Source organism: Perognathus longimembris, chromosome 7 (genome assembly GCF_023159225.1).
Source record: "Perognathus longimembris pacificus isolate PPM17 chromosome 7, ASM2315922v1, whole genome shotgun sequence".
Classification (NCBI taxonomy): domain Eukaryota; kingdom Metazoa; phylum Chordata; class Mammalia; order Rodentia; family Heteromyidae; genus Perognathus; species Perognathus longimembris.
The window spans coordinates 75519330-75533240 of NC_063167.1; the positions used below are offsets into that span (position 1 = coordinate 75519330).

At 42.1% G+C, this 13911-nt stretch overlaps 2 protein-coding genes across 9 annotated transcripts in view; one reads left to right on the forward strand and one right to left on the reverse strand.

Moving 5' to 3' along the window:
- Glmn (glomulin, FKBP associated protein) overlaps window positions 1-8094 on the reverse strand; it is a 32721-nt gene extending 24627 nt beyond the window's left edge. The window contains exons 1-4 of one of the 4 annotated variants that reach the window (XM_048351968.1): window positions 7958-8094; window positions 7143-7215; window positions 6500-6625; window positions 845-961 (exon numbers count right to left, since the gene is read on the reverse strand). In XM_048351968.1, the coding sequence (XP_048207925.1) occupies window positions 845-961; window positions 6500-6625; window positions 7143-7181 (282 nt within the window). In that variant the 5' untranslated portion in view covers window positions 7182-7215; window positions 7958-8094. The other 3 variants (XM_048351969.1, XM_048351970.1, XM_048351967.1) reach the window with 3 other exon arrangements.
- Window positions 8095-8280: 186 nt separating this feature from the next.
- Rpap2 (RNA polymerase II associated protein 2) overlaps window positions 8281-13911 on the forward strand; it is a 73166-nt gene continuing 67535 nt past the window's right edge. For all 5 annotated transcript variants that reach the window (XR_007211677.1, XR_007211676.1, XM_048351962.1 and 2 more), the window contains exons 1-3: window positions 8281-8396; window positions 9030-9072; window positions 13402-13516. Coding sequence is in view for 3 of the 5 variants with exons in the window: in XM_048351962.1 (XP_048207919.1) it covers window positions 8324-8396; window positions 9030-9072; window positions 13402-13516 (231 nt within the window). In the remaining 2 variants the exon portion in view is untranslated. The remainder of the gene's footprint in view (window positions 8397-9029; window positions 9073-13401; window positions 13517-13911) is intronic.

A 13911-nucleotide genomic window follows, 5' to 3' on the forward strand; every position in this document is an offset into this window, starting at 1 on the left:
CAAAATCTTTTCTACTACCTGAAGATAGAACTTTACACTGCTTTCAGACTGGACAGGTCTTACCATCTCATTTGCCTTCATTTGTAGTTGCTTTTTTCCCCTCCAGAGCTGAGGATCAAACCTAGGGTTTCACACATGCTAGGCAAGCTCTTCTACTACTGAGCTACATCCTCAGCCTAATGTTTTTAAAAAGCCCATGTAGTCAGGAACGCATATTAGGAGAAGCTTCTTTCTACATATATATTTTACCTATCTCCAAGTAGTTTCCTATGATGTCATTTTTTCCCTCAAAATTTATCTTTCTAAGTCACCACATATTAACTTGGAACTCTCCTAGCCTTTTACCAATGGTCACTCTCTTAAGGTTGTAAGTCACAACTGATCTGTGTTCTGCTTCCTACTCATTCTCTCGTGGTTGCTTGTAATTCTAGGTTTTTTAATTTTGTTTTTGGAAAGGATTTGAAATTAATTGCCACAGAAGAGCACTGACATTTGGTTCTAGTTCCTGTATTACAAAAAGATCAGTGTACTTCTCTAAACACTGGATCCATAATGTGTATGATACAGCTGTTTGTCAGGATACAGCTTCGCAGGTCTTTCCCTCAGGATTCTGAACCTATAAGTCTGGTGTGTTTAGTAATTCTGATATCCAGAAACTCTGAGAAGTGGGAAGTAGAACTGTTCTTCCCATCAAATAGGATTAGGCTTTTCTCCAGAGGATTCTCTTCTGCATATTACTTTCATGAACTAAAAAGTGTTCTTAGCAAGTAACATTAATTAAACATTAAAAGGAATTACAATACTGCTATGGATTATGAGAAAGAACCTAGTTTTATTAACTTACCTTTACTAAGAAATCAAGCATCAGAAAATAATCTTTTCTTTTATCATCTTTATCATTCCACAAAAGACACCTAACAAGTGGACCAACAAGATTCCAGCCCATAGACCTGATGATAACCTGAAAAACATTGTCAGAGTAAAGCAAACACTGCCCTCTGCAGGACTCTCAGCATGTTTTCCTAACCTGGAGGAGCTTAGGATGTCGCTGACACAAAGTGAGGCCAACCACATTTCACTCACTTTCCAGGGTAGGCTACAAACATATATACTGACATTATAAAATACTTTTTTTTTTTTTTTTTGGCCAGTCCTGGGCCTTGGACTCAGGGCCTGAGTATTGTCCCTGGCTTCTTCCCGCTCAAGGCTAGCACTCTGCCACTTGAGCCACAGCGCCACTTCTGGCCGTTTTCTGTATATGTGGTGCTGGGGAATCGAACCTAGGGCCTCGTGTATCCGAGGCAGGCACTCTTGCCACTAGGCCATATCCCCAGCCCTATAAAATACTTTTTAAGGCTGGGAGTGGTGGTTTACACCTGCAACCCAGCTACTCAGGAGGCAGAAATGGGGAGGACCCCAGTTGAAGGACAATCTGGGTTAAAAGTTAGAGCAATCCATTCTCAACCAATAATGAGCTAGACATGGTAGTGCTTTCCTGTCTTCCCAGCTTCACATAAAGCTTAAATAGGAAGGTAATGTTCTAGGCCAAACCGGACATGAAGATGAGACCCTATCTAAAAAATAAGTAAAGCAAAAAAGCTGAGCCTATGGCTCGAGTACTATTTCGCTTGCTTGATAAGTGTAAGGTACTGAGTTCAAACCCAAGTACCACAAAAATAAATAAATACTTTTTAATACTTTCACTGAGCAAGACAAAAGTATTTTATGTTTTACTGTCAGGTAACTTGGCCTTTCTTAGGATTTGAATAGTTCCTCTATTTTCATTAAGAGAGTTATTAACTTGCTTGAGATGAACAGGTACTTAAGCCAAGTGTTAATGGCTCATGTCTGTCATCCAACTAGTGGGAAGCTGAGATGAGAGGATAGAGGTTCCAAGATAGCCCAGGAAGAAAAGTCTACAAGGGGCTGGGTGGGAATATGGCTTAGTGGCAAGAGTGCTTGCCTCGTATACATGAGCCCTGGGTTCAATTCCCCAGCACCACATATATAGAAACGGCCAGAAGTGGCACTATGGCTCAAGTGGCAGAGTGCTAGCCTTGGGCAAAAAGAAGCCAGGGACAGTGCTCAGGCCCTGAGTCCAAGGCCCAGGACTGGCAAAAAAAAAAAAAAAAAAAAGTCTACAAGACCCCATTGCAATGGAAAGAAGTTGAGCATGATAGTATGTGCCTGTCATGCCAGCGACAGCACAAAGCCTAGCCCAGGAGGATCCTAGGTGCATGCCCAGGCAGAAAGCAAACCTTTCTCAAAAGTAACCAGTGCAGCCAGGTGCTGGTGGCTCATGCCTGTAATCCTAGCTACTCAGGGGGCTAAGATCTGAGGATCACTGTTTGAAGCCAGCCCAGGCAGGAAAGTCTATGAGACTCTTATCTCCAAGTAAGCACAAAAAAGCCAGAAGTAGGGCTGTGGTTCCAATGGTAGAGTGCTAAAAAAAGTCAGTCTGGAAATATTTATGAGTGCTTACTTTCAATTTTAAGTTCATGGAAATGGGCTCCCTTGCAATTTTTTTTTTCATTGCTACAACATTAAATCGTTACTTTAAAATTTATAATCAAGGCATATGTTTTCATATATTAGCAATAGATATGTTCATATGTGTGTACATCTGTAAATAAGTAGTTTTGTTTCTATGTGTATACACACATATTTATGATTGATATAATAACATAAGCTATTCAGGAGACAGAGATTTGAGGGTTATAGGTCAACTCTAAATCCAGCCCAGACAGGGAAGTCCATGAGACTGTTATTTTCATGTAATTACAGAAAAACCAGAAATGAAACTGTAGCTCAAGTGTTAAAGCACTAGCCTTGATGCACTACCCTGAGTTCAAACTCCTAGGACCAGCACCAAAATAAAAAATTATAATAATAATAATTGACTTGATAATCAACATGTTATTTGTAGATATGGGGTATCATTAAAGAATAATTATTGTAACAAAAGAACATTGGAAAGTTGAAACATGTCTGAACTGGGAGATGGATATTAATGGGAAGAGGGTAGGTGAACAGAGATGGATAAAGAGGGGTAATATTATCATAATAATTTATGTACATGTTTGAACAGGGAAACACAGTGAGATTGATTAGGAGAAGAGGTAATAGGGAGGAGGATGGAGGGGGTGACTCTGGTCAAGATGCATTGTATACAAAATGGGTATACTAAAATAAAACATTCTTATACAACTAATTGATGCTAATAAAATAATTGAATTGGTTAAAAAAAAAAAAGAGCTCAGGGACAGCACCCAGACCCCAAGTTCAAGCTCCAAGACTGGTACATGAGTGTGCACACACACAAACTCACAAACAAGTATCCAGCTCAAAAAAGAATGGACAAACACAAGTTTGAGGCAGAAGGATAGTGAATTGGAGGCTAGCTCAGGCAAAGTTAGTATTGAGACCCTCTCTCAAAAACAAAGGACAGACCACGCACAATAGATCATAATTGTAATCCCTGATTACAATCCTTAATGAGAAGGGTCACAATTTGACGCTGGCCTCAGGCAGAAACATGAATTTTTACCTGAAAAATAGCTAAAGCAAATGGGGCTGTGGTCATGGCCAAGTGGTAGTGTGCCTACCAAACATCTGTTAAATTCAATCCTGGGTTCAATTCCCAGCACCAAATAAAAAGAGAAAGAAAATACAGTTGTAGTCCATTTTAAACACTGCTTATCAAAATCAGAACCTGAGTTTAGCAGAGCATACATACAAAGGTAATTGATTCTCAAGCTATTAAGACTAAACCTGCCTACGCTTAAAATTTATCCTATCAGCTATTTAGTTAGAAGCATGCTAAAAATAAACTGCTCAAACCCACTGAGGTGGCTCAAGCCTGTAATCCTAATACTTGGAGAGAGGGAGATTGGAGGAATCAGAGGCCAGCCCAGCATAGAAGTTCACAAGACTCCACCTTAGGTAATGTCTGGGCATGGCAGTCAGTGCACACTTGTCATCCCAAGTTATGGGGGAAGCACAGCCAGGGCATAGTGGCACATGCCTGTCATCCCAGTGACAATAAACAGGAGGACTGAGGGTCAGGTAAGCCTGTGCAGAAAGCAAGCCATTATCTCCAGAATAACTAGAGCAAAAGGGCTGGAGGCATGGTTCACGGTGTAGAGTGCAAGCAGAAACATTTACGGTTTCAAATCTCAGGATGCGGAGACCTAAAGATGAAGGTTCAATGCCAGCCAGGGCAGAAATGTGTGAGAGACTCTTCCAATTAACCAGCAAAGATGCTGGATTGGAGGTATGGCTCTAGTGGTAGAGCATGAGCTGTGAGCAAAAAACCTGAGCCAGAACCGGAGACCCTAGTTCAAGCCCTAATACTATCCCCCATACCATCAAAAAAAAGGTATCACTGAAAATAAAGCTGGGTTACATTTAACCTTTTAGTGATTGTTTCTTACCTAAAATCTTTTTTTGGAAATGGAATATCACTATATTGCCCAAGCTGATCTTGACCTTGTGTGCTCAAGGAATCCTCTCACCACAACTGCCCAAGTAGCTGAAGTTACAAGGGTTAAATACTCAGTACCTGTCCATGCAGTTGTGGAATGGCTACGTTCATACACATATAGAGCATTTAAGAAAGCATAGGGCTGGGCACGGGTGACTCGCACCTGTAATCCTAGCTACTGAAAAGACCCAGATCTGAGGATCAAGGTTCAAAGTCAGCCTGAGCAGAAAAAGTACATGAGACTCTTGCCTCCAATTTCCAAGTAGAGAGCTGGAAGTGGAAGTGTGACTCAAGTGGTAGAGTATCAGCTTTGAGCAGAAGAAGCCAAGTAAGAGCATGAAGCCATGAGTTCAAGCCCCAGTACTGGCAAAAATGAGAGAGAGAGAGAGAGAGAGAGAAAGACAGACAGACAGACAGAGAGACAGTATAGAGAGTAGGGCATAAAGCAAATTTAAATATTAGTCGTTATTTTAGTGTTACAGTAGCCAAAAGCTAAATATATTCAAAGCTTGTCTGAAAATGCAATGGGTAAGAATCTGTAACTGTTAAAAATGTATGAAATTAGGGGCTGGGTATCATGGCACACACTGTAATCCCAGCTACTAGGGAGACAGGTGAGCAAAAGTGTGAGTCTTGACCTGTAAAACTAAAAGGATGAAAGGACTGAGGCATGGGCTTAAGTGGTAGAGTGCTTGCTCAGCAAATAGAAGGCCCTGAGTTCAGTCCCCAGTACTACCAAAAAAAAAAAAAAAAGAAGGAAGAAGAAGAAAAGGACTGTATTCGCAGCTACAGATATCATAAACATATCCCACACACAAAATTGAATTCCCTAATTTTTCTAATAAGCCATTTAAAAAACCTTTTTAAATGGTAAGAATCTACAACAATGGGTGATTAAAGTTCTACAGATACAGCTCAATAGTATAGCATATGCTTATCCCATCCTTGTCTCAAAACAGGGCATTGAGGTACATGTGCCTATAATCCCAGTACCCAAGAGGCAGAGGCAGGAGACTCAGAGTTTCAGGCTACACAGCAAGTCTCTGTCTTCTCAAATCCAATCAAGGTTCCCTGGCCAGAAGTGCAGGCTAGCATGACTGGGTTGTGATACCAACAAAGCAAGCTTGCATTTATATCAGTAATGCAGTAAATGAAGGCTGGTCATGTTCCTAGGAAGATACTGTTCTTTATTATACCCATACAAAGAGGAGTCCAAAGTCACAAAACTTGATAGTGTGTTGCTAGTAATGTGTCCCAGGAAAAAGCTGTTCTTGATCCACAAACAGGTCCCTTTTCTGTATGATTTAACTATAGGAGCTCGATGACACTGGCCAGCTCTGATTATATGTATACGAAAATATTGTTTTATATAAAATCTGGTTATCAAAAAAAATCTGGCTAGAAGATAAAGGACTGATCACCAAAAAAAGAGTACTTAGTCTGCTTGGCACTAGCATTTCTCAATATAAATTAATGGTTGAAATGCTGCCTTTTGACCCCTGAAGTTACAAGTAACCCAGTTCTTTCCAAAGCTTGTTACTTATATTTCCACTGCAGCCCTCACTTCATTTCCTCTGCCCCCAGATTACTACTTGTTAAACATTTCTGGCTCCACCAGACTGAATACCTTAAAGTATATGAATGCTCCCTCCTAATGTCTCTCTCTCATAATGGAGCTTGAAACCAGGTCCTGGGTACAGTCAAGGCTGCTACTCTGTCACCTGAGCCACAGCTCTACTTCTGGCTTTCTGCTGGTTAACTAGAAATAAGAGTCCCATAGACTTTTTCTGCCCAGGCTTAGCTCTCAACTTCAGCCCTCAGATCTTAGCCTCCTGAGTAGCTAGCATTACAGACATGAACCACCAGTCTTTGGCTTCCTAATTTCACTTTTGTTTTCCAGTTTCCTACTGTGAAAATTTAAGTGAATTATTAAGATATTTTATTAAAAATAAATGAAAAATTGGATTCAATTATTCTTTTTCCAAACAAATTCCCAAAGTAAAAGATTATGCTTACCTTATTCTTTTCATTCTGAATAATTTCTAATAGCTGATCTATGTGCCCTTCTTCTATACATCTTTGGCCTGCTAATTGAAATAGGCCAAAATCTTCTTTTTTGAAGTCATGTTCTTCTAAGATTTGCTGGTTCAAAACAAAACAAACATACAAATCAAGTATATATGCAAATAGAAATTCAATATGATAACATCTTTGATTTATTTTATCTCTCTAGAGACAAATGTAATCTGTTTAACTTCTACATTAACTGTACACAAATACATATATAAAATCATGATTACCTAATAAAAAAGTCAACGATTTTTTTTCTTCCCTTTTTGTTTTTTTGGGGGGACAGGTCTTGCTATATAGCCCAGGCTGGTCACAATTCTGTTTCAATCTCCTGAATGTTGGATTACAAGCATGGACCACCAAGGCTTACTGAATGAACATGAAATCTACATGATCAAACAAAGTCATGAAAAGGGTCTGTGTTAAACTTAAAAAGGCAAACCAGTGTGCCTTCCTGCTCTCATGCTATTTATGAACAGGTTAAGAAAAGAAGGGCTTAAAGATAAGCAGTTTGACCACAAGAAATAATCTGTGCCCTTCCCATATGCTGAAAGAAATTTAATTTTACCAAAAGAGAAAAAATACTTACGCATCTCTTCACTATGGACTGAAGTTCCTCCACAGCCATTCCTATTTTTCCCTAGTGTTGATGCTGAAATGTACTAACATAAAACATACTATTAGCTATATGACATTACATGTTTCAAAGTTAAGTTCCTCAGAAAACACAACGAAGAAAATTTAAGGTTTTAAGGTTTAAATGTTATCTCTGAATGTTGGTATGTAGGCCCAAGAAAGTAGGACTTTTTAAACCCCAGTGCCTCTTTATTCCCTACTGCATCTTTAAGGGCGGAAAGGAGACTAAGACTTCTTAAAGGCAAAGCAAATACACACTGAAGTGCTTTCTTTGCAAGGTATTTCTTTTCAGGGGGAAAAAAAAAGCCACCTCCAAACAAGGAGTCTTAAGATCAAGATTCTAATCACTGGGGACATTTGTATTTAGGGAACTTCCTACCGGACAAATCCAGCCCTAGTCAATCACCCGAGGGCTTAAGCTTCTGCTACCCCACCCCATTTCCCCGGCAGACGCTGACTCCCGAGGAAGTGATCACGAGCCAGATCTCCGGATCGCGCAGGGTCGGGGTGCTGGCCAGCCTCCGGCGGAGGACGCGGCCCCTCGGGTGGGGGTGGGGGTCCGGCCGTCGCTCCGCGGGCTCCCAGGCTTGCCTGAGCAGAACCCCGTAGTGCCTGTGGGCAGCACCCGGACGAAGCCATTTCTTTAAAGTCCGGCTCCAACGGCGTTCAGTCCCCATTACCTCGCGGGGCCTAGTCCACAGGCCCTGTCCGCCACGCCCCGCCGCCCACTGCGAGCGCCCGCGCCCAAGATCCAGCGTGTCCACATACCCGCCAGACCTAGAGGGCCTCTCCGCACCGGCTCCGGCTACCGGCCCCGCAGGCCGCGCTCCTGACCCCGCCCTGCCTCGTAGCCACGCCCAGATCCCGGCCATGGCCCCTCCCCTCAGTCTGTCTCCTAACATCGCTCCGCCCATCTCCCGTAGCACCGTCCCGCAGCCCTGGTCTCCTACCGTCGTCCCGACCCTCTCCAGTAACCACGCCCCCATCTCGGGTCCCCGCCCCTTTTCAGTAACCACGCCCCCTCCCGGGCCTCCCAGCCCCTGGCTCTAGGCCCGCCGGACCGGTCTCTCCGCCGGGGGCGGAGCCTCACGGGGAGACGCCGGAACCTGCCTTGCGCCCTAGAGTCTGCTTCCCATGGCTGATGGTGGCGTACCCCGTTGCTCGGGCTTAAAGCCCGGGCCTACTCGCACCTCCCGAAACGCTGCAGGTAGGAACATGGTTCCGGCCTGTGTTTGCCCTGAGGACCAGGCCCAGGTTGCCACCCGGCCAGGGAAGAAATCCGCGGGTGGTGAACGTGGAGCACTCCTGAGGCCAGTCCCCGGCCTTAACCAAGTTCCCGAGTGCCGGGGCCTGGACTGTGGGGAGCGGGCCGCGGAGGGGGCGGGGGGTGTGTCCCAGAGAGCGAGACCAGCTGGCGTCGGGGCCTGCCTTGAACCTGTGGAGGAGCAGGCTCCGGAGTGGGGGGGGGGGGGGTGTCGGGGGTGTCCCAGAGAGCAAGACCCGTCGCCCTCTGGGGTCAGCCTCCAACCTTTGCCTCCTCCTTCCGGAACGCTGGCATAGTTGAGCGAACTTTGGAAGACAAAACACCTCTTTCTTTAGTAATGCTTAATAAACAAATGTGATGCCTGAGAAAAATAATTATCCAAAGAGATACTAGTAACCCAGAAAAAATAGAGAGTAATTAATTTACAAAAACAAATTGGATTTTCTTCCCATTTTCTGATTTATACACCGAGTTGGAAGTGGGCGGAAAAGATGTCTACAGTTTATTTGGGCAGCTAATTTGATTGGGTATCTAATTTGATTGTGTAGACTTGACCTAGTGTTATTTTAATTGTAGGTACAAAACAGACACGTGCCTTGAAACAAGATGCTTCAGAAAGGTATGAGAAGTGCTAGGGCAGGTGCATTTACTTACTCGTTAAGCAAATCGGTTTGAAAAACAATAGTACTTGTCTGGGAGAAGATTAATATGAGAACGAAGGAAAAGATACAGGAAGTACTAAAATTCTCAAATAGACTGCTCCTTCCCTTAGCTCCAGGATTTAAGAAAAGCAGACTAGACTTAGACTGCTGGTGAAGGTAGGATACCTGTAGAAGTCTCTGGAAGGACAGACATTAACCTGGGACTCCTTTCCCACCCCTTCAGGTACTCTTTATTGCTGTATGCTAGAAGACTTCTTGAGAAAGTTACTATGTTTTTTGTTTGGTTTTGCTTTGCTGGTCCTAGGGCTTGGACTCAGGGCCTAAGCAGTGTCCCTGGCTTCTTTTTGCTCAAGACTAGCACTTTGCCACTTGAGCCACAGCACCACTTCTGGATTTTTCTGTTTATGTGGTGCTGAGGAATGGAACCCAGGGCTTCATGCATGCTAGGCAAGCACTACCTCAAAGCCACATTCCCAGCCAGTTATGATGTTTTAACAGTTCAAGAAACTTTCTTGTCAGAAAAGGCTGTACTGCCTCTTGGCTTTTAAGAGGACAAGGTAATCTCATGTCACTAAATTTTTCTAGAATAATTGTCTATGAAGGGAATCAAAAGCCATGTATACATGAGTATATATTTGATTTATCACTTTATGAAGATTTGCTAATCTTGTACTGGATGTGATCTTAATATCTTTCTTTCAAAATCATTTACTAAGTAGAAGCTATTCTCCACTTGGATTAGGCCCTGAGAATATGGTATTGAGCTAGATAATATTTCTTGCCTAGTGAAACAGGTGTCAAACTCACACTAATAAATGCATAGTAACAAATTGTGGCAAGTACTAGAAGGAGAAAAACTGATGAGAGTGATTGGATTTAAGTTTACACAATTTTAAGACTTTAAGGCTGGTGATCATCTTAGAATGGAGAAACAGAATGTATTTGAGATATATAGTAGAACATATCTCATTGTAAAACAATATAGTACCCTAACTTAGCTTTATGCCATATTGCAAGAATAAAGTTTAGTTATTACTGATTATGATTTCTATACTCCTCAACATTGATCTGAGCCAGGCATGGTGGTACATTCCTGCAGTCAGAAAATGGAGGCAAAGGATTCATGTTCTAGACCAGTTTGGACTACAGTAGTAAGACCCTATCTCAATCTATCTGCACTTTCTCTCCTACCCCCTTCCCCCGCCACAAAGTCACTAATCTCTACCCTGTAGAGATTACATTTGTTAAAATTTCAGGAATCTACAAAACTGTTTTGTAGGGGTTTGACATGTGAATAGAAATTAGGTCCTACTTGTTAAGCAAGCACTCTACCAACTGAGCTATACGCTCAGCCACAGATGAAATTAGTTTGAGCAGATCACCAAGTTGTTAAATTGACCCTCTATATTCCAACTGAAAAGTACTCCTACATTCAATTCAGCTGAATACAATTAAGACAGAAATTTTTGAAACTGGCAAAACTGCAAAATAACTATTTTTCTCATGAAGTTGTGCACTTGAAAAAGTTAACAAGGACTCAGGCTCCAGTAACTACTAGGAAGGATTCCTTTTCCAGGCCAGCTCAAGCAGAAAAGGCTTTAAGACTCCCATCGCAGTGAAAGAAAGGGCATAGTACTGCACATTTCTCATCCCAACCACAGTGGGAAATGTCAAACCAAAGGATCCCAGTCTACACCCAGGACTAGGACCAGGACCAGGCAAGGGAGCAAGACACTTATCTCAAGAGTAACTAGTACAAAACAAACAAACTGGCACTGTATAGTTCAGTAGAAAGTTCATTTCTAACAAGCTTGAGATCCTGAGTTGAAACCCAGTATCATAAAAACAAATAATAGCATATATTTGGGCCTAATTGTCACATCTGTAATCCCAGTTGCTCATGAGGTGGAGGTTGAGTGGGTCAAGGCAAGACAAGGCAGAAAGCAAGAGTCCTAGCTCAATCAGTAAGCTAGGTGTGGTGATCACACTGTCAAGAGGAGTGTGGCTCAGGTTCAGGTGATTTGAGTCAACAGTTCCTTAATATAGGCTGTGTAGTGATCTTAATATGTGATATGGTTTTTATTAGTAGGCAATAAAATGAGAAATAGAATTTTTTTCATAAGGCTACATGTGTTCAAGATAAAGAACTATCATCTAATCTGTGTTCATATCTTTCACATATCTTTAATGTGAAAAATGGTTTTTATAAGCCCGACATGTGGCTCACCTCTGTAATCCTAGCTACTCTAGAAGTGGAAATCAGGAGGGTTTCTGAGGCCAGCCTAGGCAAAAAAGGTCAACCAGACCCCATCTTAATCAGCCAAAAGCTGGGCATAGTGGTGTGCTTGTCCTCCCAACAACGAGGGAAGCTTAACTAGGGGGATTGTAACCCAAGACAAGAATAAACATAAAACCCTTTTATAATAATGGAAATGAAAAAAAGAGCTTAGGAAGTGGCTCAAGTGGTAGAATACCTGCCTGGCAAGCATAACACCAAAAAAAAAAAGTCTTTAGGAATTGGTGTAATAGTAGGTGTTAATTGTAAAGTTTCTTTTTGTTTTATTATCTCTATTTGGCAAAATAAATTATTAACAAAACTATGTCAGACCTCCAAACTACTTTTGGAAGGTATAATACTTCAGACAAGGAATTAGAGGCCAAAGTCTTGGAAGTCAGTGAAGGCAGGAAGAAAAAGTAAAGGCATTCTGAGGTCCAAATGTGAGAGGCAATTCAAGGACCAAGTGTCAGCAAAAGTAGTTCTGGCAAGCATGCAGAAACCAGCCCAGGAAAGAATCAGGTAAGTCACTAAAATGATTGGTATCTTTGGGCCCATGGCACTCACAACCCTGTTGAACATTAAGATTGAACACTCTGAAGAACCCTACTGGGCTATGGCTCATTCCTGTAATTCTAGCTGAAATCTGAGGATCATAATTTGAAGCCAGCCCAGACAGAAAAAGACTCTTCTCTCCAATTAACCACCAAAAAGCTGGAAGTAGAGCTATGGCTTAAGTGGTAAAGTGCCAGCCTTGAGCAAAAAAGCTAAGTGAAGCAGGACACCAAGTTCAAGCTCCAGTTCCAGCACACAAAAAAATAGAAATAACCAGTCCTTATCCTCAGAGATTCTGACCTAGATTGCAGGGGGGCCTGATCATGGCTTTTCATCTCAGATGATCCTGATGTGCAGCTTGGATTGAGAGCCACTGCCCTGTGGTCTTGTTGGTTCCAATGGTATCGGGGTATATGTTCCCTCATGTGTTGGGGCCAGTGAAGACTGACTGGTAACAAGGACAAGCCCTCAAAGCAACAATTTTATTTCCTAAACTGCATAACAAGATTTAACAAGCTATTTAACAAGATCTAATCTGTTCTGATTTCTGGCTACATTGGGGCAGGGCGGGGAGTGTTTTAGGCATGTATATAACATTGGTAGAGGAAAAATAATTCACCTCATTTTCATTTCCATCATCTATGTGAATGCTTCCTTTTCTCTGACCTTGGGAATGATACTCTTGGTGAGATTCTTTGTAAACTGTGCAACAAGTAGCTTGTTTGCTTTTTGGAAACCCAGCATAAGCTGGGTGCTGGTGGTTCATGCTTGTAATCCTAGCTACTCAGGAGACTAAAATCTAAGGATCATGATATTCAAAGCCAGCCCAGCAGAAAAGTCCCTGAGAGACTCATATCACCAATTAACCCCTCAAAAACAGGAAATGGAGCTGTGGCTCAAAGTGATAGTGCTAACCTTGAACAAAATAGCTCAGGGACAGAGCCAGGCCCTGAGTTTAAGCCCCACGACCAACAAGGGCCAAAAAAAGTGACAGCATAAAAAATGCAAATGTGAGTAGGGGCTGGGAATATGGCCTAGTGGCAAGAGTGCTTGCCTCGTATACATGAGGCCCTGGGTTCGATTCCTCAGCAACACATATACAGAAAATGGCCAGAAGTGGCGCTGTGGCTCAAGTGGCAGGTGCTAGCCTTGAGCAAAAAAGAAGCCAGGGACAGTGCTCAGGCCCTGAGTTCACGGCCTAGGACTGGAAAAAAAAAAATGCAAATGTGAGGGACGAGGTAACAAACAGTACAAGAAATGTGTCCAATGCCTAATTTATGAAACTGTAACCTCTCTGTAATTCAATTTGATAATAAAAAAATATATAATAAAAAAATAAAAAATGCAAATGTAAGCAGCAAGATAGTGCCTCAGGTTAGTGTTAGACTTGAAGTTATGGAATATTGGGGACATAATGAAACTTATAAGGGGGCTGACTTTCTCATTAAAATTTTAGGAAAGCAGAACTAGAAGCAGCTGTGAAAAAGAAGATTGAATTTGAGAGAAAAGCTCTACGTATTGTTGAACAACTTTTAGAAGAGAATATTACTGAAGAGTTCCTAAAGGAATGTGTATGTATTATGTTGACAAATTGTTAGTTTTATAGAACAACATAATGAAAACGCTTTGCATTGTTGAAATTTTTCAGTTTGGTTATTAGATAGCAGGTAACATACTATATGTAATTTGTGCATGTTAAAGTAATTACCATAATATTACTTGCTGTATAATGAATTTAAAATGAGTTAATGAGGGGCTGGGGATATAGCCTAGTGGCAAGAGTGCCTGCCTCGGATACACGAGGCCCTAGGTTCGATTCCCCAGCACCACATATACAGAAAACGGCCAGAAGCGGCGCTGTGGCTCAAGTGGCAGAGTGCTAGCCTTGAGCAGGAAGAAGCCAGGGACAGTGCTCAGGCCCTGAGTCCAAGCCCCAGGACTGGCCAAAAAAAAAAAAAATAAATAA